Source organism: Melanerpes formicivorus, unplaced genomic scaffold, assembly GCF_026170545.1.
Source record: "Melanerpes formicivorus ecotype bairdi unplaced genomic scaffold, bMelFor1.0.p_v2 SCAF_13, whole genome shotgun sequence".
NCBI lineage: Eukaryota > Metazoa > Chordata > Aves > Piciformes > Picidae > Melanerpes > Melanerpes formicivorus.
The window spans coordinates 5,153,012-5,178,990 of NW_027142365.1; the positions used below are offsets into that span (position 1 = coordinate 5,153,012).

Below are 25,979 nucleotides of genomic sequence, written 5' to 3' on the forward strand. Positions count from 1 at the left end.
GGTGTCAGTTTGCTGTTCTTTATAGCTATTGATGCCGATGTGTTCTTTATCGGTATTGGTGTCAGTGTGCTCTCCTTTATAGCTTGCTGTTGTTCAGTTGTTCATCTTTACAGCTTTTCATATCAGTGTGTTACTCTTTATGGCTCTCCTAGTTCTTTGGTTACTGTTTTGCAGACCTCTGGGCTTCTCTGTGAACCCTTGTTTGTTTTGAGTGTCCTGGTAAAGCTCGCAGCTTCAACAGAAACGAGATAGTGATCAGAAGCCCTGAGCTGCGCTGCTGGCACAAGAGGCCAAATCAATCCAGTGAAATACCAGTTTTAAAGGACTTTCTTTTTACCCCCCACTTTCCTCTCATGAAAACTCAAATGATCTAGGTGAAAAAAAAACTTGGTCAAGACCTCTCAGCTTGATGTTGTGTCTGTCTTCTGTAAATCTGCAGATTTACAGCCCCTGCCTCAGCGTGTGCAGTACGGATGACTTGTGCAGTGGAAGTGTGACCAACCCTTCTCTGCTTTTTGGGCTTTGTGGTGGTGTTGTGTGGTTTTGGGTGTTCTTCTCTGTGCATGGAGATTGCTGATCAATTAACCTTTTACTGGAGGTATCACAAATGCTCTAAAGATGGACACCTCTTGTGAGCTTTCCTACTGGAAATCTACTGCTGACTAATAGCCAATGCTTTAGTTACACCTTGCAGTAATTGCTTGGATGTAATTTAGAAGTGAAAATAGGCAGCTGTGAAGTCTCTGATCTCATAAAAAAAAAGTAACTGAGAGTGCCTGAGAGGCTGGATTTGAGGAGGAAGTTCTTCACCATGAGAGTGGTGAAGCCCTGGAATGGGTCGTCCAAGGAGGTGGTTGAGGCCCCGTCCCTGGAAGCATTTAAGACCAGGCTGGACGAGGCTCTGGCCAGCCTGATCTAGTGTAGGGTGTCCCTGCCCATGGCAGGGGGGTTGGAACTAGATGATCCTTGTGGTCCCTTCCAACTCTGACTGATACTATGATACCTGCTTACCTGCCAGTGAAATCATCTCCTAGCTGCTCTTCACTGTCGTGTCAGGTATTTAAATCTGATGCTTGGGGCAGGGATTAAAACACAGGAGGTCTAGAAAAGCTGTAACAAATGGCCAAACCCCTTCAGTTCTGAGGCAAAGCAAGAAGTCTTTTTACACTTAGCACTTCCTGAAGTCTCCTCCCATCTTGGCAGTTCTCAAATTGTGTAGCTTGAACTCTTTTCAAGATAATTCCAAAGAGAAACTACTCCTGAGTTACTATTTAAGCGTGAGGTTTCTCGTTATCACTGTAGTGCCATGATCCCAGAGATTAGTTAAACTTTTATTTGTGTTTATAGTTGATCAAGGTTATCTCTAGCTTCAGAAGCAGATATGTGAAGTGTTGACCTGCTTTACAATGATGTAATCCTATTGCAGGTCCCACCTGCCCCTGCTGCACCTCCGGTACAGGAAGAGACAAACGTCCCCATCAGCCTTGTACTAAGGTTAAGGTAAGGATGCAACTGGCCAGTTCTGTCCAGGTGAACCTTTGTAGAGAGGGACCCTGGAGGGTTTCTGCAGTGCATCTTGCCATCTGCCCTTTAACTAAGATGTTGGTGGTTATATGTTGTTTGTCAGCGTGGATTTCATCTGCTCTTCCAAAATGGGGACCCAGAAAAGTAGTTTATCGCATCCACTTCTTCAGTTTGGCAAGAGTTGTAGGTTGAAAGAGGTTTGGATATTTGCATAAATATTCCTGAGCTCTTGACAGGATGGGAAGGAGGAATTAGCTGGGTTATCTTCAGGAGATCAGAGATTCAGGGGTTCTGGCCTTGTTTTGGACCATTGAGCTCCTCAGGCACCACTTCAGGCTTCAGCCAGTAGTGAGAGTGGAGTTTTTACCCAATTCAAAGCATGTGTTCTGCTCTGTCACTAGAAACAGCTAGAAGCACACTCTGCTGTCATTACACACATTAAGATTTCTCTGTTAAAGAACCTGCCTCTCAATTGCTGTAGACATCTTGGTTGTTGATAGACATTGACCTGGGACTTCTGAACATCACCTCCCACTCATTCCTGGACAGTTGTATAATGTGTGTGCACCTGCAGTCAGGGAGTGCTTCCTTCCTCTGAAAGATGTTCTCCAAGCATTTATCAGCTGACAGAGTGAGTTCCTGAGACAGTGGAACCACAAGGCCTTGCAGCAGAAAGGTGAAACTCACCTGGCCTGGTCTTCAGGCTGTGTCAGGTTGAGAAGCAGACTGTGCTGAGAGCCCTGCTTTCAGATGCACATTCAAGTGATTAGTTCCCACTTTTGGAGGGGGCGTGGTGTGGTGAGTTCCCTTCACAAAGTGATTCTGCACTGGTAATGCTTTCTTCTGGGCACTGATCTGTGCAGTGCAATGATCTCTTCCTTACAAACTTCTCTTCTTTCCACAGGAATTCAAAAAAAGAGCTCAATGATATCCGATTTGAATTCACCCCAGGGAGAGGTGAGCTGGTGGGCAACCCCAGTGTGTGGAGGGGGTTTTGGTGAAGAGAAGGTTTTGTGCTTGGTGGTGTGTGTGTGTGTGTGTGTGTGTGGAGTGTCTGTCCACAGTGCCTTCCTAAAGGGCTTGCCTTATGCTTGGGCTTGGAGCACTACTGTTGACCCTCAAAACTGCTTGTGGGTGGGACCAAAGTGCAGCCTTTGAATGAGTTCCATCTCAGGAGTCTGACAGCATAGCTAAGAGCTGTCTGACTGCACCTGCTGTGCATCCTAACACCCAAGCCTTTTGCTGCTTGGCCTGTACAAGCTCCTTTAGGTTTCTGTGATGGCTCCATCAGCTGGACAATTTCTGTTGGGTGGTGACTGGCTCTTGGGTTTCTCCCCAACAGATACTGCTGATGGTGTGTCTCAAGAACTCATTTCAGCAGGTCTTGTTGATGGCAGAGATCTGGTAGTAGGTAAGGATGTATTCTTTTTCCTGCTTTAACCATTTCAGTTGTTCTTTGATTAGTGGGTACTAGGAGAGTTTGCTGTGGCCTTGTTTGTCTACCCCAGTGGCTCTGCAAAACTGCTGTTAATACTGGTGACAGTTCCATGCCAGTACATTTAGGCAAGCCTTAGTCTACAAGGATATGAGCTAGTTGGAAACATTATGAAGCAAATGTTCCTTGTAATGCAAACTGAAAGCTAATCAATGCATCATCTGACATCTTTGCATTGCCAAATTGCTACAGAAGCCTGTACTGCTCACAGGTCCTGAACCAGAGAGGTCTGGGACTGGAATCAGCCAGGCTTTTTTGTTTTAAGTGGGGAAGGAGGTGTGAAGTGCAGTTGTGGTATGGGTTTGAAGATCCAGGTGAACAGTACCTCTGGCAACAGCTGGCTAAATCAGTGTGTCCTTCTGCGTAGCAGGTGGGGCTTTTAAACTGTCAGCACTGCCTGTAGATTTTGACTTACAGGCTGCAACTTCTGGAAAGGCCAGTAGTGCAAATTTAACTGCATTTCCAGGTGCACTTGGGCAGTTCATTACTGCTAATCCCACCACATCCAGGGAATGAGAACTACCTTTGAACAAGAGGCATAGTAACAAATGAGAGCATTTTCACAGTGAAGCCTTTAGATTAAGGTTTCAGTGGATTGAGACTACTTGAGGCCTCAGCTGTTTTCATTCTTTAAAAGCTTCTAAGTTTACTGAGTAATAAAGAGACCTAATGAGTTTGGGATGTTTTTCTCTAGCCTGTCCTAATATTTGCCCATCTTCTTTGTGTGTGTGATTTCAGTTGCAGCTAACTTGCAGAAAATTGTGGAAGACCCCCAAGCAAACAGATCCATCACTTTCAAACTGGTATTTATTCCTGTTCCCCTAACTGAACTTCCCACTTGCAAAGAGAAGGCATTGCTTATGGATGCCTGTGATGTTGACTGTAGGCATCTAGTGTGGGCAATCTAAATCCTCCCTTCTTTCCCAAAGCTTCCTGCTGGTTATCTACCAGTGGGCATTGCGAGCTCCCTGCTTGTGCTCTCTGAGCAGCGCCAGGGTTAAACGTGAGGTGATGTGCTCATACAGGCACTCCCTCACCCTGGCCCATAAACACAGCCAAGTTACAAAAGGGTATTTTCTGTGCAGTTGCCCAGAAAGGGCAGAAAATACTTCAGGGCAGGTAGGTGGGCTAAGAAAGGCAACAAATTGCTTTCTTGAAGGAGGATGGGGAGGGTCTGAATACATTTTTCTCTGGGGAGGAAATGAAATGAAGGAGGTAAAAAAAGCAACCAAACAAAAAACAAACAAAACCCCCAAAACAAATGAAAAACCCAGCAAAAAAAGAGAGTCAGAGCTAGAAGATAGGCTAGGCTAGAAGAGAAGAACAAGAGGTGGATCCTTCAGTGGTAGTTATAGAGGCAAAACAAAGGTCTGACCACCTAATTGGTGGCCAAGCAGTCATTCCAGGATAGCCACTTTCAGGTTTTGCTCCAGTTAGCACATGCAGCCCTAGTCAGAGCAGACTTGGGCAAAGCTTCAGTCCCAGTCCTTCCTAGCTTCAAAGGAAGGGGGGGAGAAAAGTGCTCATTTTAATGGTGGGTAGTGTGAGCTGCTGAGTGCAGTGCAGCACTGTCCTGTGACTGCCCTTCCCCGCACTGTCTCACGTTGCGATGCGCAGCGTGGTGCGTGCAGAGCCTGGCTGTCGCTACCTGGATCTCTGCTCCTTTAGGCTCGAGGTGAGGAGAAAGTTCTTCCCAGAGAGAGTTGTTAGCCACTGGAATGTGCTGCTCAGGGAGGTGGTGGAGTCACCATCCTGTACACTGCACTGGTTAGGCTGCACCTTGAGTACTGTGTCCAGTTCTGGGCCCCTCAGTTTAGGAAGGAGGTTGACTTGCTGGAACATGTCCAGAGAAGGGCAACGAAGTTGGTGAGGGGTTTGGAACACAGCCCTATGAGGAAAGACTGAGGGAGCTGGGGTTGCTTAGCCTGGAGAAGAGGAGACTCAGGGGAGACCTTATTACTCTCTACAACTACCTGAAGGGAGGTTGTAGACAGGCAGATGTTGGTCTCTTCTTCCAGGCAGCCAGCACCAGAACAAGAGGACACAGTCTCAGGCTGCACCAGGGGAGGTTTAGGTTGGATATCAGGAAGAAGTTCTATACAGAGAGAGTGATTGCCCATTGGAATGGGCTGCCTGGGGAGGTGGTGGAGTCACCATCATTGGAGGTGTTCAGGAGGAGACTTGATGGCGTGCTTGGTGCCATGGTTTAGTTGATTAGGTCGGTTGAATTGGTTGATGGGTTGGATGCGATGGTCTTGAAGGTCTCTTCCAACCTGGTTTATTAGCATTATTATTATCATTATTATCATTATCTTTATTATCATTATTATCATCCCTGGAGGTGTTCAAGAGGGGATTGGATGTGGCACTTGGTGCCATGGTTTAGTAGTCATGAGGTGCTAGGTGACAGGTTGGACTTGATGGTCTTTGAGGTCTCTTCCAACCTTATTGATTCTACGATTGTGTTTCAGGCATCTGGTGTGGAAGGCTCAGACATCCCTGATGATGGCAAGCTTATAGGATTTGCACAGCTCAGCATCAGCTAAACAATGGTCCCAGGAGACGTTTCCCAACTGAGAACCCACATGTGCATATTCGTAATGCTTCTGTTAGCCTAAAACCAACCACCAACAAACCACAAACAACAAACCACTACTGCCAAAGAATCGAACTACAGCCCCCTTCCTACAAGCTTTAACCTTTTCTTTTGTTTGGTTTTTTTTTTCCTTGATAGGATCACAAACCTTCCTGAAAAGAGTTCCTGATGCTGTTTACACCTTTTGTAAACAACTCTCATGTTTTTGTACCTTGTCATCTCAGACATGCAGCTCCAACACCTCATTGCCTGCATGTTCATTTTCTTAATTGCCTTACTTTAAAGAATAAGCAAACTACTACTGAGTACGAAGCAGGGGGGTTCCACTGCTCTGATGATCTTGCCTAAATGTTTTGCCTACATGTGGTTTCTTCTTTTTTTTGGGTTATTTTTTGGTTGGGTGTTTTTTCCCCCCCCCCACCCACCCACCCATCCACACCCCCCCCCCCCCACTTGCTATTTTTGCACAAGTTTTAATACCGAACGGATCTCTGTTAGTTCCTTATTTTCCCTGCTTCTCCTTCTGTCTGCCACACCAATGTGTACATGTTGTTTGGGTCACCTGGAGGGCTGGGAAATCTGCTTCTCTTCAGCTGTGTTACTTTTGAAACTGCTTGGTTTGAATGCTTGCACCTGAGAAAGCAAGCCAAGTCTTAACCCAGGGGAGGGAGAACCACCTTCCCGTGTGTTTGGTGAGAATTTCCTTGATTTTGAGGTGTTAGAAGTCAGCTTCCCCTTTGTAAACTGCCTTAATATTTTTTGTTTCTTTCTTTTTGTTATTCCATTTTGGTTCTCTCCACATGAGTGCCAGGTGTGGCATGAGGGCTGAACCTTTTAAGTTACTTCAAGCAGTCCTTCCTCAAATTATCTCTCATTCTGCAGCTTAAATGTAGTCTGTTCTTGAAGCAGAGCAATGAGGCATTGCTGTTGGGAAACTGGTCCTTCAGATGACCAACTAAGTGGTCATGGTCAGAGGCAGAGGAGAGCTGGGTCACTCTGCATTTGCAAAAGATGATGCACTTCAAACTGCTCCTGAAACCCAGTCTGGAAGGCCTGGCTGCACCACTCCTCCCCACCTCTCTCTGCTCCCCTGCAGACTGGCACCCGTGGAACCTTCCCTGTCGTGTTTCACAGCAATAAAGAATCCCCAGGAGAGTGGCAGCCCTGGGCCAGCCAGCACCAGGCTGTGGCCCTCCTGCACTAAGGGCTTGGGCCAGCAGCCTCCTCCTCGCTCCAAGCCTCCACCTTGGGTCAGGATGTCACTGAACCCCTGTCACACACCTGGGTAGCTTTGCTTTGGATGTGCTTGGAGTTTGAGTTGCTGCATCCAGCATGGAAATGACACTCTGAGTTGGAGGAGAGACACTTGTAATGCAATATGTGAATAATAAATGGTGGTGATTTGTTTTGCTTTGTTTTTTATTTCCCTGCTCTTTCACAGTTGGCCTTTAACTGCTATTGGCTCTGGAGTGTTTCCTACACAGGAATTGTAGGTCTGTCATTGAACAGGCAGCTGGAAACGTGCTTGGTTTCCATCAGCCACCAACAATGCAGAAGCAGAGGGTTAGAGCAGAAGGGCTGGGTTCAGCTAGGAGTTTTTCTTCTTTCCAAGCCTTCAGATGAACAATCTGTGTTTATGTATTGTTCTCTATGAGCAGCTGTGGAAGTCTCCTGAATTGTGTGTGTTCTTTATATAGTGCCCCTGTTGCTTTTTGCCCCATGGTGGACGTTGAGTATGTCCCTCGGGCTATTTGCAGCCTCGTGGCTGGTGATTGTGAGGAGGGAGAGGTGAAGGAGGGTTTGGGAACAAGAGCATCCCAGGGTGCTGAGCAGATGCTCTCAAAACCCAAGAAGGGGATGCCAAATACCAGGGAGTTGGTAGGGGTTGGGTTTGGCTAAGCGTGTGTGCGTGCGCACCGACGTGTGGCACCTCTGGCACTTTCTCCTGTTGTCTGACACACAGCACTCCCTATGGCATCCCACATTTGAGCTTCTTGGCTTGGGGAAGAGCAGGCTGACACCTCAATTGTCATGTCACCCTGGGGCTGATGGGGATGAATTGGAAACCTTTAGGATACAGAGACAAGGTAGTCTTGGGTACAGTATTATTTTCCCTTCTGCCTGCATGCCATGGGGACCTCCTTATTCATTTGTGTACTGGTGCTGACACAGGTAAGACTTAAACTGCTCAAATGGAACAATGCAGCATCTATTTATTAAGTTATTCCCCACCTTCCCAAAGCCAGGACTTTGGAGAGCTTGAGCTCACACTAAACCAAGGCTCCCTAGTTCCTTCATGGAGAAGATAAGTAAAAGAGGCAAAAAAACCCAATGGATGTCTTTTGTTGTGTAGAGCTCCCGATGTCTTGGGTAGGAATTCAGAATATTTACTTGGGCTATTCCAGTTGTAGACAACTGTCTTTCTGATGTTGTTCCAGTAAGTGCCAATGCTGTTCATAACTGTTTTCCAGTGTCATTAAGCATTTGGGGTTTTTTTTTGTGCAAATTTCTCATCTGAACCTGGAAGCAGGTGGAAATTCAATGTTAGTTCCTACTTTTAAAGGGCAACGCTCTGTTAATGAAAGCCCATCCTCTCCACGACCTTGGTGTATTGTAGATTATAATGAAAGGTGTAAAATATTCAGGCTTTTCCCCCCTTCCTTCCCCTCCCCCCCCCCCTTTTTTTTTTGGACTTTGTATTTTACTGCATGTCTCTAATTTTTAATCAATAAAGAACAAATTGTCCATTGCCATGTGTTTGTGTGGTTGGCTTGGATGGGAAGGGATTGGGCGTAAGAGGTGTCTGCAGCTCCTGGAGCACTTCTGAGGTGGTGGGAGATTTGACAGCCCCCAGGAAGGCTCAGTAGGGAGGGGGATGGGCATGCTCTGCAGAAATAGAGCAAGAGTGCACCTAGGGTTGCACACTGGGGGCTGTTCTCCAGTTGGAAAGTTTGCTTCAAGTTCTGCATGCCCTGCGCAGCTGAGGATCAGTATCCCTTGCCCAGGAGCACCTTGGAGTGACACAGGATGGTATCAAAGATGGATCATTCACACCCTGAGAAGTGTTTGGAACATAAGCTGCACTGTCTTTTCTTACCTCCACAGTACTTGCTCTTTTGGACTGCTTTGCTCAGCTCTGGGGTCTGCAGCGTGCAAGAAAGACATTGACCTGTTGGAGTGTGTCCAGAGGAGGCTACAAAGCTGATGTGTAGCTGGAGCACCTCTCCTGTGGGAACAGGCTCAGAGTTAAGGTGGCTCAAAGTTGGGGTGGCTCAAAGTTGAGGTGGCTCAGCCTGGAGAAGAGAAAGCTCCAGGGGCACCTTATAGTGGCTTCTCTACTCAAAAGGGGCCTCCAGGAAAGAGGGGGAGGGTCTGTTTCCTGGTTGACTCGAGCAGACCCAGCATGGGTAGCTCAGAGCAGAGCTCGGTAGAGGCGGATGGTCCCATGCATGGCTTGCTTGTGGTTGCACAGGCAAGCTGCAAAAGATGGAAGGAAACAAAGTCTCCTGTCACCAGGGACAGCAGCCAACTGTCCTTCCTTGTCTCTGGCTTTGCCCATCCCTTAGCATCATTTCCTTTATTTCCCTGGACTTTACCCAGCTCTGCATCACACTGGGCTCTATTGGCCCCTCTGAACCTTACTTGGTCAAGTGCCGCTGCTAGGGACCATTTTGGTGGTCCAGCAAATACAGCACTTGCTCTGGAGCAGTCTTTCCCCAGACCCCCTCCCCATCAGTGCCACCTGGGCTTGGCAGAGGAGGTGACCCAGGTCACCTGAAGCAGATACCCTTCTGCTCCAGTCTTGGTGGGTGGCTGAGAGGTGATTAATGTATTACAAGGTGTGCTTAGGTAAAACAAATCAGCTGTTATGTCTGTCCTGGCTTTATGGTGGCTGCCTGTGCCTGCAGAGCTTATCTTGGGTTTAAACATTAATTCCATCCTTCTGGGAAGTCTGTCCCAGCACTGTCCCGTTCCAGACACAGCTCCCAGTCCCGATGTCAGGCGTTGGGGAGGTTTTGGAGGTGGTTGGTGATTTTGGGCCCTTTCAGAAGCGGCTGGTGCTCTTCACCGTGCTCCCCTGCCTCAGCGTGGCTTTCCACCAGTTTTGCCAACTCTTTATGGTCTCTGACGTGCCACACCACTGTGACACCAGCTGGATCCGTGCTGTCGGCCCCAACCTGACGGAGGAAGAGCAGCTGAACCTCACGCTGCCCCGAGGCGCAGATGGGGCCTACGAGCAGTGCCGCAGGTACTCGCCGGTGGACTGGGACCTGGACTCCATCAGGAGCTACGGCCTGAACGCCACAGAGGAGTGCCGCAGTGGGTGGGTGTACCCTGCAGGACAGCCGCCCTCCCTGCTGACCGAGGTCTGTAACCACCTCTGGGGGGGCTGGGCGTGGGGAAGGGGAGGGATGCCCAAATGGCCACCCTGTCCTGCAGTGCAGTCAAAACTGATGCTGGCCATGGTGCAGCTGGGCTGAGATTTACATCAGGTGCGTTTTGGGGACCTTGGCTCCCCCATTCGGCCCCCAGGTGTGGTCCTTGACAGATTGCACACAAGCAGGCTGCAAGGTAGATGCTGCCAGGGCCATGGCCAGAGACAGTGAAGTGAGTGTTACTCATGGTGGGACCTTTTGAGTGTCCCTGCACCAGGAACCTTTCTGCAGACAGGAGGTAACCTTCCTACTTGTCCATGTGCACAGATTTGTGCTCAGATGACCTGTCCAGGGGAAAGAGACAGAGCTCAGTGCTTGATTTCTGCTCCTACATGTCTTTGGGAACTGTCAAGGGTGAGCAGCTGTGGGGTTCCTGCCTCAGGGCTTCAGTGCTCCTACCCCATCTCAGGGTTGTCACTGCAAAACCCCATCTAACGATCAAGAGGAGCATGGCAATGCCAACCATGAGCAGTGCTAAACTTCTTTCAGTGCTTTCTGACCTCTGTGTTTCCTTTACATGATCTTCCCTTTGTGACTTTTTTATGTCCTCAGGATGCTGGCAGTTGCAGCACAGCCCAGGCATCAGCATTGCTCTCATCTTTTTTCCTCTGGGGAGGAAGGCAGTCTAGAAGGAAACAACCTGCTGAGACTTCTGTTCCAAGTCCCACTTTAAAACCTGCCAATCAGGAGGCTTCCTTGGGGGTGCCTGGGCTGGGGATGTCCTGCAGGTTCCAGTGCTCGAGAGGGACACCACTGAGTGCCCCATGGGCTTGTCCCACCTATGTCTTCTGTGCTATGTGCATACTATGGAGACCCACATCCTTGGAGATGGGATCAGAAAGCATCTGGAGTCTGTTGAGAATGAAAGCCTATGTGTTTCCTTCCTCCAGTATGACCTGGTGTGTGACAGGAAGGATCTGAATGACATATCTCAGTCCATCTACATGTTGGGAATGTTCCTAGGATCCATGATTTTTGGACTGCTAAGTGACAGGTGAGGAAATGCCACTTGTCCAGGGTCTGTGTAAGGCTGTCAGCATGCAGAGCTGCACACTGCTCCAGGCCTGGCTTAGAGCTGCCCCCCATGCATTTGTCACTGCTCTTCACTACCAGGGACCCTGGTCAAAGTCCTCAGGTGCTGTGAGGACATGGCCATACAGTGGGTGAAAGGGAGAAGGACACTTGCCTGTGTGCAAGGTCCCAGGTCAACCCAGTGTCCAATCTGAGCATTATTGCTCCCAAAATAGGGTGATACAATGACTGTGTAACCCACTGGGCTCTTCCTCACCTTGATGGGGTCTCTCTGGGTACCAGTTGTGTCTTCCCTGTTCCTCGGCAGGGTCGGCCGCCGGCCAGTCATTCTGATGTCCGTCATCCTCCAGGGCTTCTTTGGCTTAGGAATTGCCTTTGTGCCCCACTTCTATGTGTACATGGCCTTCAGGTGTGTCGTGGGGGCTTCGGTGTCGGGGATCACCATGACGATACTGGCCCTAGGTAAGTAGGACGCCCGTGCCCTAAGGCAGGTGTGACCTCTTAAGATGCGAGAGGAAAAGACTCAAGAAAATAAAAATCACCATCTACAACCTGAAAAGCACTGAGGTAAGGACAGGCCTTGCTCTGCGTCGTCCTTTGGCATGTTGACCTTTCCTCATGTCTGACAGGAAGCCATGGGGAGCACCTCTCCCATGCCAGTGAGGGGAGGGCAAGGGGAGAGCCATCAGGCTCAGGAGGTCAGGGTGGGGAAAGAGCTCAGTAGCTCTGGGATCGATTTTTATTGCCCAGCTCTTCCCAGTGAGGGACTCTGTGGATGCTGAGAAAAACAAGGTGACATACCTGAACCACCTTCTTTCCCAGCTACAGAATGGATTGGAGCCTCCTCCCGGCCCATGGCAGTGCTTAGCTCTCACTGCTGTTTCGCAGTCGGGCAGATGCTTTTGGCTGGCTTGAGCTATGGAATTCGCAACTGGAGGCTGCTGGAGATCGCAGGATCTGCTCCTATATTTGCCTCCTTCTTGTATTTCCAGTAAGTGGGACATTGGCAGAGCTCCTTGCAGACTCAGAAGTAAGTGCAGCAGCTTAGGAGCAGGCTAGGTCTTTCCCATTGGAGTGCTGATGCTGGAGGGACTTCTGTGGAGATCATCCCATCTCCCCCAGGACCTCTGAAAGCAGCAGATGATTTGGTTCAGGTCTTCAAATATGGACTTTGGGGCCTAAAAGTAGGGTACCTAGAACCCCTCTATCACATGTCATGCCCATTGCTTGCTGGGTGTGATCACAAGGAGATGGGCTGGGGGGAAACACAGCAGGTCACAGCAGCATCTCCTGATTTCATGTCCTTGGCAGTATGCTACCAGAATCAGCTCGGTGGCTGGTAACAAAAGGCAAAATAGAAGAGGCCAAGAAGGTCCTTCAGAAGGCAGCATCCTTCAACAAGCGCACCATCCCACCAGAGCTCCTTGAGCAGGTACCTCCATGGCATGGGGAACTGCTCCTTGGCTTCACAGACTTTCCCCTGTGCTTGGCTTTGTAGCAGCCTCTGGAGCTGAGGTCGCCTGAGAAACGTCTTTCCATGCCCACCAGGGATGATCTGGGGATGGAATGTGGGTAAACATACAGAGACAAGGTCAGGGAAGAGTCAGAGCTTCTGTCGAGGCTCTGCTCTGCTGGGGTCATTCAAATGCTCCTCTGCTTTTTCTTCTGTGATGATTGCAGGAGAACTGAGCACGAGGGCTCTGCTTAGTCTGTGGTTTGCCATGTATAAATGCCCAGAGGACATGCCCTCCCCAAAGTCCCCACACTGGGGCAATGTTCATCCCAAGAAACCTCTTAGTCACCAAACTACTGCACTGGGCACCCAGAGCACCTGCAGTGGAGCTCAGCATCACTGGGCTGCCTCCCTCCCAGAACAGTTTGGGGTCCTGTTAAGGCTTTCCATTAACTGCAGATGAAAAAGGAGTTTACACTGACTGGTTTGACTCTTTGTCATTTTGCCTTCTGAAGCTGAATCCTGTGAAACAGACCAAGTCTGGAAGCGTTCTGGATCTCTTTCGGAAGAAGCAGCTCCGGAAGGTGACTTTAATCATGTTATGTGCCTGGTAAGACATCCAGTGGTCTCCTCCTTTTAAACTTGCATGTGAAGAAAAGATGAGGCTGAGGGTGAATCAGAACAGTGTGGCTTTGGGTGTGGATGGTGGATTTTTCTCTCTCTGGCTATTCGAGGTGCTGTGCACTTTGTGGGCAAGATTAGAGCCACTCCAGCTTTGGTAGCCCTGCAGGATTTGTCTGTTTTTCTGAGCCTCTCTTAGTGCTGTGCAGCCAAAATGTCCTTGTTGGAGATGGGTGTTGTATTTGCTCCTGGACAATGTGTATGATTGGTGCCATGCTGCCTGGCTTTCAGGTTTGTGAACAGCCTTGTCTACTATGGGCTGAGTCTGAACGTGACAAACTTTGGTCTGGACATCTACCTGACACAGCTTGCCTTTGGGGCAGTGGAAATCCCAGCCCGTGTCGGCTGTATCTTCATGTTGCAGTGGTTTGGGAGGAAGAAAAACCAGGCTGTTCTCCTGCTGCTGAGTGGTTTGGTGTGTCTGGTCATCACTGTGATCCCTGAAGGTGAATAACCTCTTCCCATCCTGAAAGGACAAGCTCGGATGGGGAGGCACAGAGCCCCAGCCCTTCCTGTGCTGGTGTGGGTCTTGTCCTCTCTACCAGGCTGACTCATAGCTTGAGCTGACCCTGGTGCCGTGGCCACAGGGGACTTACAGAATTCTCACAGAATTAACCAGGTTGGAAAAGACCTCTGAGATCATCAAGTCCAACCTATCACCCAACACCATCTCATCAACTAAACCATGGCACTAAGTGCCTCATCCAGTCTTGTTTTAAACACTTCCAAGGGATGGTGACTCTACCACCTCCCAGGGCAGCACATTCTGATGGCCAGTCTCTCTTTCTGTGAAGAATTTCTTCTGAACATCCAGCCCAAACATCCCCTGGTGCAGCTTGAGACTATGTCCTCTTGTTCTGTCACTGATTGCCTAGGAGATGAGACCAGCCCCTACCTGGCTACAACCTCCCTTCGGGTAGTTGTAGACAGCAATAAGGTCTCCTCTGAGCCTCCTTTTCTCCAGGCTAAACAACCCCAGCTCTCTCAGCCGCTCCTCATAGGGCTTGTGCTTGGTTAAGTCCCCAAGGCCTATTCTGATCAGCAAAGTTTTGCTTGCTGATTGTGCTAGGAGAGGGTAGAGCTGAACCCAGTAGGCCACCTACTAGCAGAGTTGTCCTCTAGGAGAATTAATATATGGGCATGTGAGATGATGAATTCAAAGCACATGGCAGGTGGCTCCTGGGCCAGAGCTGGTTCTGGGTCCCTGCTGGGGCGCTGTTCAGGGGTGATGGCCCCCTGCTGGTGACACCTTGTCACTACACACCCTCAGCCTCCATCCCCGGGTGGAATGGAGCCCTCCCTCATCCCTCAGCAGGGGTCTCTCCTCCTTCCCTCAGACCAGCCTGTGGCAACCACCGTCCTGGCCATCATTGGCAAGTTTACTGCCTCGGCCTCCTTCTCCACCTCCTACGTCTACTCTGCAGAGCTCTTCCCCACGGTCATTAGGTAAGCTGCCCCCAAGCACTGGGGCTTCACTCTGCTGGTGGCAGCCTTGGGCAAGAGCCTAGCTGTCCCCCCAGCCACACGTGGCTCCACAGTGGCTTGGGAGGGCTAAGCTCTGCCTGTGCCTCCCATTTCCTCTCTCTCCCCCAGGCAGACCGGCCTGGGGCTGTGCTCAATGTCAGCGCGGCTGTCAGGGGTCATGGCTCCTCTGATCTTCCTCCTGGACCGGTACCACCGAGCCATCCCCATGGCCATCTTTGGGAGTGCCCCCGTGGTAGGGGGGCTGCTCTGCTTCCTGCTGCCTGAGACCTGTGGCACTGACCTGGCAGATGACACAGGGGCTGGCTGTCCCTCAGCAGAGGTGGGTACCCCAGTGGTGCCTGTGCTGTTTCCTGGGCATGGACATGAGCTGCAGGAGGCCTTCATCATTGCATGGGCTATGGGTTTCTTAGTTTACAGTAGTGAAAGGGCAAGAGCAGAGCTGCCCCACTGCAGAGGAAGGGAAGAGACCCCTTAACCTTGCCCATGGTGATTGCCCCTTTGTTGCTGTCCATAGGATAGAAGGACTCCAGAAATAGCTGGTGCTTCTCTTGCCACCCCCTGCCCTCTGCAGGGGAAGTGCTGATGCTTTGTACCTACAGCCTTTGGCTTTCAGCCTCTTGTAGCTCTCAGCCTGTGTTCCCCATGGGACTTGGTGGAATTGCAATCCAATACTCTGTTGCCCTGCTGGCAGAGGGTCATCTGCAGAGGCCCAGAGAGCAAGTGGGGAATGGGAAGCCAACCTAAAGGCTGCATGTCTCAGATGAGGCTGCCACCAGCTCATAATGGGTCTGTCTTTGCTGTTAAACTCTTTTCCCTTCCATTAGGTCTGTGCAAATGCCTACAGCAGCTCTGAAAATGGAGACAGGAAAGGAAAAGACCACGGCCAAGACAATGAGTACACAAAGACCACTCGCTTCTAGCTGGGCCTGCAAGCAGCTGTGCCTAAAGGCAACCTAGTGCCATGCTGACACTGGGAGCAGGCAGGTCTCCATTTGCAGGACACCACCACCTCTCAAGTGGTCACTGCCAATTCTTGGGTCTCCTTTCCTGTTTTGCCTTTTTGTATCTCCCTCTCTAGCTTGTCCTCAGGCACTTCATGCTGCCTCCACTGTTCAGCAGTGCTATCACTGGGGGAAACCTGATGCTTTTCATTTAAGGGAAAAAAGAAGGGCATCATAAAGTAGGATGGAGATATTTTCTCTTCCTTTTCCCTGTCCTTGTGTCCAGGAACCTGAGACTGTAAACATTGTCCAGGTGAGACACCTCTTAGAGCACTGAGTAGAGTTGCAACAGAATAGTGTGCTCACTAAAGAGGAAGGTGGAGCAGATGCAGCGCTGAAAATAATCTCACATTGACAAGGAGGAGTGATTTCTCTTGTCTCTCTGCCATGATCTTCTCAGCCTCTCTTGAAAACACTCATTTTTTGTGTTCTTTTATTTTTTCCCCTGAATTGGAGACACCCAAGTGATAAAAAAGAGGTGCAATAGGAGAAACACCAAGGATGGCTAACAGGCAGCAGTATTTCCATCTTAGTGCTGCTGTCTTTGAGTTAAAGCATGCCAGGATGGGAAATGATGCTGTTGGGCTGTGCTGTATTACCATATTAATTTGCAGCTGAGAATTGTGGCAGATGATATCTTAGAAATCTTCCTGGGAACTGTCAGGTCCATTCTACTCTGTTCTATGATAGTATCATAGTATCAGTCAGGGTTGGAAGGGACCACAAGGATCATCTAGTTCCAACCCCCCTGCTGTGGGCAGGGACACCCCACACTAGATCAGGCTGACCAGAGCCTCATCCAGCCTGGGCTTAAACACCTCCAGGGACAGGGCCTCAACCACCTCCCTGGACAACACATTCCAGGGCTTCACCACTCTCATGGGGAAGAACTTCCTCCTCACATCCAGCCTGAATCTCCCCACCTCCAGCTTCTAGTCTGTTCCTTCTTGCTGTATCCTTTTCTGTCCTTAAATGGTTTAGGACCCCTTTTGTCTTACACTACAAAGGGAAAAAAAAGCTTTTCCTGTGCTTCCCTTCCTCTTACTCTGGATCCCATCCCTTGGGATGACTTTCTGTTACCACTGGCTTAGTACAAGTGAAGCCCAGAATTTACATGGTGGTGGTGGTGGTGTTCCAGCTTTGTCTGTGCACAGGTCAAAGACTATTTGCTGGCAGTGTCCAGAAGCTTTCAAAGCAGAGTTTATTTCGTTTTCCTGTTGTCATTTCTGCATGCTTTTCGAGGATCAAAGCATCTCCTGGAGATGCAGTTGGAAGAAACAGAATTTTGGATAAAATCAGTGACATGCAACAATGCCCCACCAGGAGGGGCTCTCTGTGGTACCATCTTCTCCCTGGCACTGCCGTGCAAGGGGTTTGTTGTGGTGCTCCTGCTCAGTGGCCCTGAGTATAGAGATGTGCATTGGACAACAGATCAAGGCCCTTCTCCTGACCTTGACTTCCTCAGTGGCAACGCTCAGATGCTGCACGTGCCTTGCCCCCTCTCCATGGCCTCCAGGGGCTATCACAAAAAGGTGCTAAATCAATATCAGCTCCAGGCAAGTCTGGCCAGGACTTGGGATAACCCAGGCTTCAAACTACCATTTGCTACAGCACAAAGCAAGTGGGAGAAAGGGATGCTCCAATCCTGAGTGAGCAGCCTCCTGTGCCCAAGAGTAGTGCTGAGGTTTGAGGAGATAGATGGCTCCGTGAAAGGAAACTAAATGCATTCTTTGCTTCCAATCAAGCAGTGCAGGAGAGGAGACCACCCTTCTCTTTTTTTTTGCCATTACACTGGATAATAATAAAATATTATGCTGAGCTGGCAGTAGCCAAGCAAGGTCACTGTTAGAAGCTGACCATGACTGGGGAAAGCTGTCCAGATAGCCACTCAGTTTAACTGCCCTTGAACTGGAGCACACACCACCCAATTCAGGAGACTTCCACAGCTGCTCATAGAGAACAATATATAAACACAGATTGTTCATCTGAAGGCTTGGAAAGAAGAAAAACTCCTAGCTGAACCCAGCCCTTCTGCTCTAACCCTCTGCTTCTGCATTGTTGGTGGCTGATGGAAACCAAGCACGTTTCCAGCTGCCTGTTCAATGACAGACCTACAATTCCTGTGTAGGAAACACTCCAGAGCCAATAGCAGTTAAAGGCCAACTGTGAAAGAGCAGGGAAATAAAACACAAAGCAAAACAAATCACCACCATTTATTATTCACATATTGCATTACAAGTGTCTCTCCTCCAACTCAGAGTGTCATTTCCATGCTGGATGCAGCAACTCAAACTCCAAGCACATCCAAAGCAAAGCTACCCAGGTGTGTGACAGGGGTTCAGTGACATCCTGACCCAAGGTGGAGGCTTGGAGCGAGGAGGAGGCTGCTGACCCAAGCCCTTAGTGCAGGAGGGCCACAGCCTGGTGCTGGCTGGCCCAGGGCTGCCACTCTCCTGGGGATTCTTTATTGCTGTGAAACACGACAGGGAAGGTTCCACGGGTGCCAGCCTGCAGGGGAGCGGAGAGAGGTGGGGAGGAGTGGTGCAGCCAGGCCTTCCAGACTGGGTTTCAGGAGCAGTTTGAAGTGCATCATCTTTTGCAAATGCAGAGTGACCCAGCTCTCCTCTGCCTCTGACCATGACCACTTAGTTGGTCACCTGAAGGACCAGTTTCCCCACAGCAATGCCTGATTGGTTTGCTTTAACAACAAGTGGATTGGACTAGACCTTCAGTATATGATGGTCCATTCATAGCTTGGTCTCTAAGCTTGGGTATATATCCTTCTTTAAGTCTGCTCCATCCTCTGTGAGGTCTTTCTTGGCCAACTCTTCCAGATTCTTGCTCCTGAAGACAAGGAGGAAAAAGAAAGAGATGCCATGGTTTCCAGCCTGATTTCTCATGTGTTCCTCTTTGCCTTAGAGAAACATGCCTCTTTGCATGCCTGTTTGTTTGGTTTTCCTTATATTCAGAGTTTGAGGTACCCACCTTGGCTGTGGGATGGCTGCTCCTGTGTTGTCTGCTAACTCATTGCCACGGGTCTCTGGCAGCAGGAAGCAGAGCACCCCCACCAGCACAGGGGGACTCCCAAAGAGAGCCATGGGAATGGCGTGGTGGAATTCTCCCAGGAGACGGATCAGAGGGGCTATGATCCCTGCCACCCGTGCTGACATGGAGCACAGCCCTGTTCCAGTCTGTCTGGAGAAGTGAGGGGAGATGGGAGGTGAGAGCAGGGCTTAGCATCCCCTGGGCCACTGTGGTACTATATGTTGCCATCGGGACAACTGGTTGTTATCCCACCACTGTCAGCAGCTGTGGCAGTGTTATGCTGCAATGCATGGGGAGGCCTTACCTGATGACTGTGGGGAAGAGCTCTGCAGTGTACACATAGGAGCTGGAGAGGGAGGCTGTGGCTGTAAACTTGCCAATGGTGGCCAGGATGGTGGTTGTCACAGGCTGGTCTGAGGGAAGGAGGAGAGATTGCTGATGTGACCTCCATGGAGAAGGTTTAGTGGGGAGTGGAGGTCTCTGCACTGGTATTTCTTGGGACAAACCCTTTTAATGGGCTTACCCCAAAAAATCTACCACCTGAGCCACTGGAAATTGTTCTTAACACATCTTTTCCTGGACAGCACCCTCTGGAGAACTGTTAAAGAGAACCCAGGTTTGTTCTGAGGCCCTGGATATTTCCCAGTTAAGCACTGGCGTGAGCCATAGAGCTACTGCAGGTCTTCAGGGAGTGCTCATTTTGAACTGCCACATCCAGCAGTTTTAAAACATTGTGCAGCCCCTCTCTGTCCTTCAGCCCTGCACCCAGCACTAGCTCAGCAGCAGGGCTGAGGGTATGGACTGCAACCATGTGGAGGCAGAAACAGATGGGGGGAGGTTTGCTTTTCCAGGTCATCTGAAGACAGAAAACATGGTGGCTTTCAAAAAGCCTCCTCTGCTCCAGCTGTCTGAGGGGAGGTGGTGGTGTCTAGTGAGCACCCATGTGTAATGGACAGTGCCTGCCAAGGGCAAGGAGCTGCGGGAGGATCAGGCACAGCTTTGATGTAGATGAAAGTCATAGGAAGCCTGAGCAGTGGGAGCCCTGGGCTCTGGCCCTCAAGGCAGCTCAGGGCCTGGAGCATGTTCTGCTCTACAGCCAGTGGGGCTGGGAGGGTGGATCTGAACCAGCATAGAGCTGGCTGGGCCAGGGCAAAGATATTATTCACCTTCAGGGATGCCAGCGACGGTGAGACACAGCAGGCCTGACAGCAGCAGGAACACAGCCTGGGTCTTCTTCCTCCCAAACCACTCAAGCAGGAAAATGCAGGACAGCCGAGCTGGTAACTCCACTGCCCCAAAGGCAAGCTGTGTCAGGTAGATGTCCAGACCAAAACTTGTCACATTGAAGCTCAACCCATAGTAGACAAGACCATCTGCAAACCTGGAATTCAAGTCGAGCAGGATGTGGAACCAGAGGGGCTTGTCAGGGGCTTTAGCCTCAAAATTTAGACTCCACACAACTGATTTGAATGCCCTGCCTCTCTGTGGTGCTTCTGGGCACCACCTGTGACACTTCTGCGGGATGCAGGTGCGTAAGATATAGGAGTATGAATGGTCAGCAGCTTTAAGACTGCACACAGTAGTTCTAAGGGGGGCACAAAATTACATCATAGCCCAGGGACTGTCAAAAGTTGGGATATCTTCAGCCCTTCTCATAAAGCCCACAGCATCTTGAATTATCTCATGCCTTTAGGGCTTAGATTTGGTCCATTATGGAGAAATAAAAGATAGGAAATCATGAGGTCACAGTCCCAAGCTGCACCAGGGGAGGTTCAGACTGGATGTTAGGAAGAAATTCTCCACAGAGAGAGTGATTGCCCATTGGAATGGGCTGCCCAGGGAGGTGGTGGAGTCACCATCATTGGAGGTGTTTAGGAGGAGACTTGATGGGGTGCTTGGTTGCATGGTTTAGTTGATTAGGTGGTGTTGGATGATGGGTTGGACGCAATGACCTTGAAGGTCTCTTCCAACCTGGTCCATTCCATTCCATTCCATTCCATTCCATTCCATTCCATTCCATTCCATTCCATTCCATTCCATTCCATTCCATTCCATTCCATTCCATTCCATTCCATTCCATCATAGAATCAATAAGGTTGGAAAAGACCTCAAAGATCATCAAGTCCAACCTGTCACCACAGACCTCATGAGCACTAAACCATGGCACCAAGTGCCACGTCCAGTCCCCTCTTGAACACCTCCAGGGATGGTGACTCCACCACCTCCCTGGGCAGCACATTCCAATGGCTAACAACTCTCTCTGGGAAGAACTTTCTCCTCAATTGAACACATAGATGCAAACATGACTCCAAAGAGCCAACAAAATGAATCTACACTTTTTGTCAGCCTTCAGTCTCTTCTTCACCCAGAAGTTTGAAAAACATAGGCAGGTGCTGGCTTACCAGGTGAGCGACATGATCAAAGTCACCTTCCGGAGGTGCTTGTTCCGAAAGAGGTCCAGAATGCCTCCAGAATTGGTCTGTTTCTCAGCCTTCAGCTTCAGAAGACAGAAAGAGTCAAGTCAGCCAAAGGAAATTCATGGCTAGCTCCTTTTTCATCTCCAGTTAATGGGAAGCTGTCACAGGACCCCAGGCTGTTCTGGGAGGCAGGGCAGCCCTGTGGGTCTGGGCTGCTGTGCAGCTGGATGACTAAGATGAACATTTCCCCAAGGCAGACACTTTGAGGTGGGCATGTCCTTGGGCATTTATGCATGGAAAACCACAGGCAAAATGGAGCTCCTGTGCTCACCCTCAGTACTCCTGCAGTGCTTATGTAAGTAAAGCCAAGGAAGGATGAGAGTCCCTTCTATATCCCAAGGTGGACTCCAAAAAGCTGCAGGCTGAGCCTCAGCAGCAGCTCTGACTCTTCCCTGACCTTTTCTCTGTACATAGAACAGAAGCTGGAGTCACCCACATTCCATCCCCAAACCATCCCCAGTGGGCATGGAGAAATTATTCTCAGATGGCCTCAGCTCCAGAGGCTGCTACAAAGCCAAGCACAGAGGAAAGTCTCTGAAGCCAAGGAGCAGTTCCCCATGCCATGGAGGTACCTGCTCCAGGAGCTCTGGTGGGATGGTGCGCTTGTTGAAGGATGCTGCCTTCTGAAGGACCTTCTTGGCCTCTTCTATTCTGCCTTTTGTTACCAGCCACCGAGCTGATTCTGGTAGCACCCTGTCAAGGAGATGGAATCAAGAGATGCTGCTGGGACCTGCTGAGTTTCCCCCCAGCCCATCTCCTTGTGATCACACCCAGCAAGCAATGGGCATCACATATGATGGATGAGTCCAGCTACCTCCTCAGGTCAGGCTTTCTAGGCCTGCACATAGGCCCTAAAGGCCATATTTGAAAAACTGAAGCAAATCCCTGGCTGCTCTCAGCGGTCCCCCAGGAGCTGTGATGGTCTCTGCTGAAGTCCCTCTGGCATCAGCACTCTACTGGGAAAGATGCAGCCTGCTCCTGAGCTGCTGCCTACTCAGTGCCAGCCCTTCCCCTCCACTGCTGCCATGTGTTGAAGAATCTCTATCCTGCTCCTTCTTACCAGATGTAGAAGAAAAGGGCAAACAGTGGAGCATTGCCTGCGATCTCCAGCAGCCTCCAGTTGCGAAGTCCATAACTTGCCCCAGCCAAAGCCATCTGTCCGACAGCGGAAAAGCAGTGGCTGATGAGCACTGCCTTGGGCCGGGAGGAGGCTCCGACCCATTCTGTAGCTGAGAAGGAGAGCAAAGGCTCAGGGTCTGCCTTTGCAATGCATGCAGGACTGTCTTTTGTTACTGGGTCTCCTAAGACCAAATCTCTCTGGCTCATGGCAAGGCCATCCTACTCACCCAAGCTCAAGGAAGTGATCAGAATTCCTGAGACTGCAGCCCCCACGAGACACCTGAAGGCCATGTACACATAGAGGTGGGGTGCAAGGGCAGCTCCCACGCCAGACAAGCCCTGGGTGAAGACGCAGAGCAGTAAGGTCAGCCGGCGGCCGAACCTGAGGGAGAAGAGCAAAAGCACAGTTGGTATCTGGAGAGCCACCACTGGTTTGGGGAAGAGCCCAGGTGGAATGCAGTTCACATGAGAGGAGATTTGGCACCCATGGGAACAAACTCTGCACTCCCCAGGAAGTAACCAGCAGGAGAAGCAGCGTCTTCACTGTTGACCTGTTGTGGGGCTTGTAAAGGCAAAGGAGGTGCTGTGAAAGGAATTACCCCTAGAAGGACCCTCTCTTGAGACCAGTGAGGATCTGGGGGGATTCCTGGAGACACCCTTAAGTGGGACACCACAGGAGCTGGACCTGTATCTGCTTCCCTTTCTTTTCAACCCTTAGACGTGTCAGGTAGCCCCGGATGCCCTTTCTCAGGCAAGGGGATCGGGTCCTGTGGATGGAGTACTTTATGCTCTGTGCATGGACATCCTGAATTCCCATCTGGGCTGTCTCTGGGGGCTGGGCAATACCTCTGGGGATGTTGCTGTGTTTCCTCACCTGTCACTTAGTGTCCCAAAGATGACGGCTCCTATGAGAAGCCCCACCATGTAGATAGAGAGGGCGATGTCCTCCAGGGCCTTCCTTTCACACACCAGGTCAAACTGGAAGGAGGAAACACAGCTGCTTTAGCTCTTGACATACTTCAGCTACTTTGTGAGCAGTTGCTCCAGCTCCTGGGAGCAGAGAATCCACCTGCAAGGGCATGAGCCTCCCTGGTATGCACATAGGACACAAGTTAGTGGTGGGACAGACATAGGAGGTGCACAGCCTGCCTCTCATCAAGCTGCACGTCTATGGACTTCTGGGAATTGCAGGAGTAGGAATGGGAAGGGATGGGGCAGCTGCTGAAGACCCTCTAGAGAAGCTCACTGTAAAATGAGCAGTATTCCAGGGACCCCAAGGAGCCTTTGCAAATGAGCCTTTGCAAATGTCAGAGGATGGACTCTCTCCTCCACTTGCAGCTCAGAGGTGAAGGAGAAGGTACTGGAGCTAGGAGTGAAGTAAGGCGGACGAGAGGGAGGAATGAATGAGGGAAGGTAGTGTGGAATAGAGGTCTACAGAGAGAGAAGTTTGGGATTTTGACAGAGCCTTTGCTCAAATGCATGGGATGCCTCGCCCTGAAGATCTCTGAAGGCTGCAGAATGATCAGTGACAAGCCCTTGAAAGGTAAGTGCCTTTCACTGAGAAGATCAAGTGAGGAGAAACAGGCTGAGGAACAGGGGAAACTGTCAGGGAGAGCCAAAAGGTCCCTCCGGGCAAGGTATTACATGATACACTCCCTGGAGACTGGAAAAGGGAAGGGTGGAGGGCAGAGAATCTGCTGCACACACAGTGTTTGCCTGTTGCACCTTTGGCCACCTACCTAACAGTCTGCCTGAAACAGCCTCCCAAGAGCTGCAGCTGCAGTCAATGTGATGGAGCCAAGGTCCCAACAGTGCCTAGTGTGAGTCTCAGCCTCAGCTGGTGCTGGCTTACCAAACTCCCGGCCAGGATATGCCCATCCCTTCCCTTCCCCACGCCCAGCCCCCCCAGAGGTGGTTACAGACCTCGGTCAGCAGGGAGGGCGGCTGTCCTGCAGGGTACACCCACCCACTGCGGCACTCCTCTGTGGCGTTCAGGCCGTAGCTCCTGATGGAGTCCAGGTCCCAGTCCACCGGCGAGTACCTGCGGCACTGCTCGTAGGCCCCATCTGCGCCTCGGGGCAGCGTGAGGTTCAACTGCTCTTCCTCCGTCAGGTTGGGGCCGACAGCACGGATCCAGCTGGTGTCACAGTGGTGTGGCACCTCCAGAACCATGAACTCTTGGCCACTCATTTGGAATGGGATAAGAAATTGTGGGAGGGAGATGAAGAATATCAGCAGTTTCTGATACGGCCCAAAGTCCCCCAGAATGTTCATGAAATCTCCAAACTCAGTCATGGTGACTACCTCTATGGGCAGGCTGCAGCAGGGTACCTGGCTTAAGTAGGCAAATATTAATGTTTAAACACTGGGAGCACTAAAGCCCTAATCAGGTGTGATAAAATGAGCACTTGTATCTGCCCATCAGTTCATCGTGGTGCCATACTGCAGGTTTCCAGCATGTACTTTGTCACCAGGAATTCCCTCCCTGTTGTGAGAACCGGCACAACGGTGCCAGAGAATTGCCAGGAAGAGGGCAGGGAGAGCTTGTCTTGTCCCAGCCTGGAGCGTCTCCCCAGGCCTCTTGAAGGTAACTGTGCTGCAGTGCAAGATTTGTTTGTCTTGGGTGTGAAGCTGTGGCTTTTCCATCACCGTACAGCAAACTCAGCTCTTCAGGCTTACCTTGCTGTGTGCAGCTCATGGCCTTGCCTCCTGCTGCTTGGCTGTCAGCATCTCCTGTGGCAGTGAAGTCAGATTTTGACTGTGAAAACAACTTGAGGGTGACCTAGATAGGACTGCAGTCTCATGTGTTGATGCAGATGTGACTTCTTGAGGCTGTCCTTCCTAACATCACTGGACAGTCTCCTCTGCTCCCCTAGGGAGGCTTCATGCCAATGTGGACATTTTGTAGGCATTTTGCAGGGATGGTCTATAGACTAGGGGGATGATATCTGTGGGTTGCATCTAAGGGTGGGTAGTTTAATCCTGCATGGTAGAGATCTCTCAGGGCTAAAGCTTGGCTCAGCCTTGCAACTGTTTTTTTCCTGGAGCCTCACTGATAGAGTTTCTGTGCTTGTTCTCTGTCTCCTTTGCCCAGGTGGATTACTAATGCTTGCAAAACCTCTTGAAAATGGAAAAACTTCTTTTGGAGAGCAGGAGAAATCACTGAGTTTCAGGGAAGACTTGGGATGGAAGCTGGAAAGCCTGCACATTTGTAGACAAATGTCAAGGACTAGAAGCAGGGTAAGGTAAGGTAAGGTAAGGTAAGGTAAGGGTAAGGCAGCCAAGAGGGCCAATGGCATCCTGGCCTGCATCAGGAACAGTGTGGCCAACAGGAGCAGGGAGGTCATTCTGCCCCTGTACACTGCACTGGTTAGGCCACACCTTGAGTCCTGTGTCCAGTTCTGGGTCCCTCAGTTTAGGAAGGAGGTTGACTTGCTGGAACAAGTCCAGAGAAGAGCAACGAAGTTGGTGAGGGGCTTGGAACACAAGCCCTACGAGGAGAGGCTGAGGGAGCTGGGGTTGCTCAGCCTGGAGAAGAGGAGACTCAGGGGTGACCTTATCACTCTCTACAACTACCTGAAGGGAGGTTGTAGACAGGTGGATGATGGTCTCTTCTCCCAGGCAGCCAGCACCAG

At 50.4% G+C, this 25,979-nt stretch overlaps 3 protein-coding genes across 3 annotated transcripts in view; 2 read left to right on the forward strand and 1 right to left on the reverse strand.

Moving 5' to 3' along the window:
• Positions 1 to 8,364, forward strand: part of OXSR1 (oxidative stress responsive kinase 1) — a 108,016-nt gene extending 99,652 nt beyond the window's left edge. The window contains exons 14-18 of the mRNA XM_068145932.1: positions 1,427 to 1,500; positions 2,429 to 2,481; positions 2,867 to 2,935; positions 3,758 to 3,822; positions 5,491 to 8,364. Of these exons, the coding sequence (XP_068002033.1) occupies positions 1,427 to 1,500; positions 2,429 to 2,481; positions 2,867 to 2,935; positions 3,758 to 3,822; positions 5,491 to 5,565 (336 nt within the window). The 3' untranslated portion in view covers positions 5,566 to 8,364. The remainder of the gene's footprint in view (positions 1 to 1,426; positions 1,501 to 2,428; positions 2,482 to 2,866; positions 2,936 to 3,757; positions 3,823 to 5,490) is intronic.
• Positions 8,365 to 9,610: 1,246 nt separating this feature from the next.
• Positions 9,611 to 17,845, forward strand: LOC137444854 (solute carrier family 22 member 13-like). Its single transcript, XM_068145934.1, has 10 exons — positions 9,611 to 9,982; positions 10,942 to 11,045; positions 11,391 to 11,545; positions 11,906 to 12,074; positions 12,395 to 12,515; positions 13,052 to 13,146; positions 13,449 to 13,663; positions 14,555 to 14,663; positions 14,811 to 15,021; positions 15,527 to 17,845. Exons 1-10 carry the CDS (start codon positions 9,611 to 9,613, stop codon positions 15,620 to 15,622), a joined length of 1,647 nt encoding a protein of 548 aa, XP_068002035.1. The 3' UTR covers positions 15,623 to 17,845.
• A 56-nt stretch (positions 17,846 to 17,901) lies between these two features.
• Positions 17,902 to 25,063, reverse strand: LOC137444856 (solute carrier family 22 member 13-like). The gene is made up of 11 exons (XM_068145935.1): positions 25,024 to 25,063; positions 24,268 to 24,679; positions 23,219 to 23,322; positions 22,572 to 22,726; positions 22,286 to 22,454; positions 21,798 to 21,918; positions 21,151 to 21,245; positions 19,915 to 20,129; positions 19,053 to 19,161; positions 18,689 to 18,898; positions 17,902 to 18,547 (listed from the first exon to the last, which is right to left on the reverse strand). Exons 2-11 carry the CDS (start codon positions 24,637 to 24,639, stop codon positions 18,451 to 18,453), a joined length of 1,647 nt encoding a protein of 548 aa, XP_068002036.1. The 5' UTR covers positions 24,640 to 24,679; positions 25,024 to 25,063; the 3' UTR covers positions 17,902 to 18,450.
• Positions 25,064 to 25,979: the final 916 nt, after the last annotated feature.

Coding starts and splice junctions, on each gene's coding strand:
- LOC137444854 (XM_068145934.1), top strand. CDS start 9,611: ATGTCAGGCGTTGGGGAGGTTTTGGAGGTGGTTGGTGATTTTGGGCCC. Junction 9,983..10,941: donor CGCCCTCCCTGCTGACCGAG/GTCTGTAACCAC, acceptor TCCTTCCTCCAG/TATGACCTGGTGTGTGACAG. Junction 11,046..11,390: donor TTTGGACTGCTAAGTGACAG/GTGAGGAAATGC, acceptor GTTCCTCGGCAG/GGTCGGCCGCCGGCCAGTCA.
- LOC137444856 (XM_068145935.1), bottom strand. CDS start 24,639: ATGACTGAGTTTGGAGATTTCATGAACATTCTGGGGGACTTTGGGCCG. Junction 22,455..22,571: donor GATCACTTCCTTGAGCTTGG/GTGAGTAGGATG, acceptor TCTCCTTCTCAG/CTACAGAATGGGTCGGAGCC. Junction 21,246..21,797: donor CACCAGAGCTCCTGGAGCAG/GTACCTCCATGG, acceptor TGTCTTCTGAAG/CTGAAGGCTGAGAAACAGAC.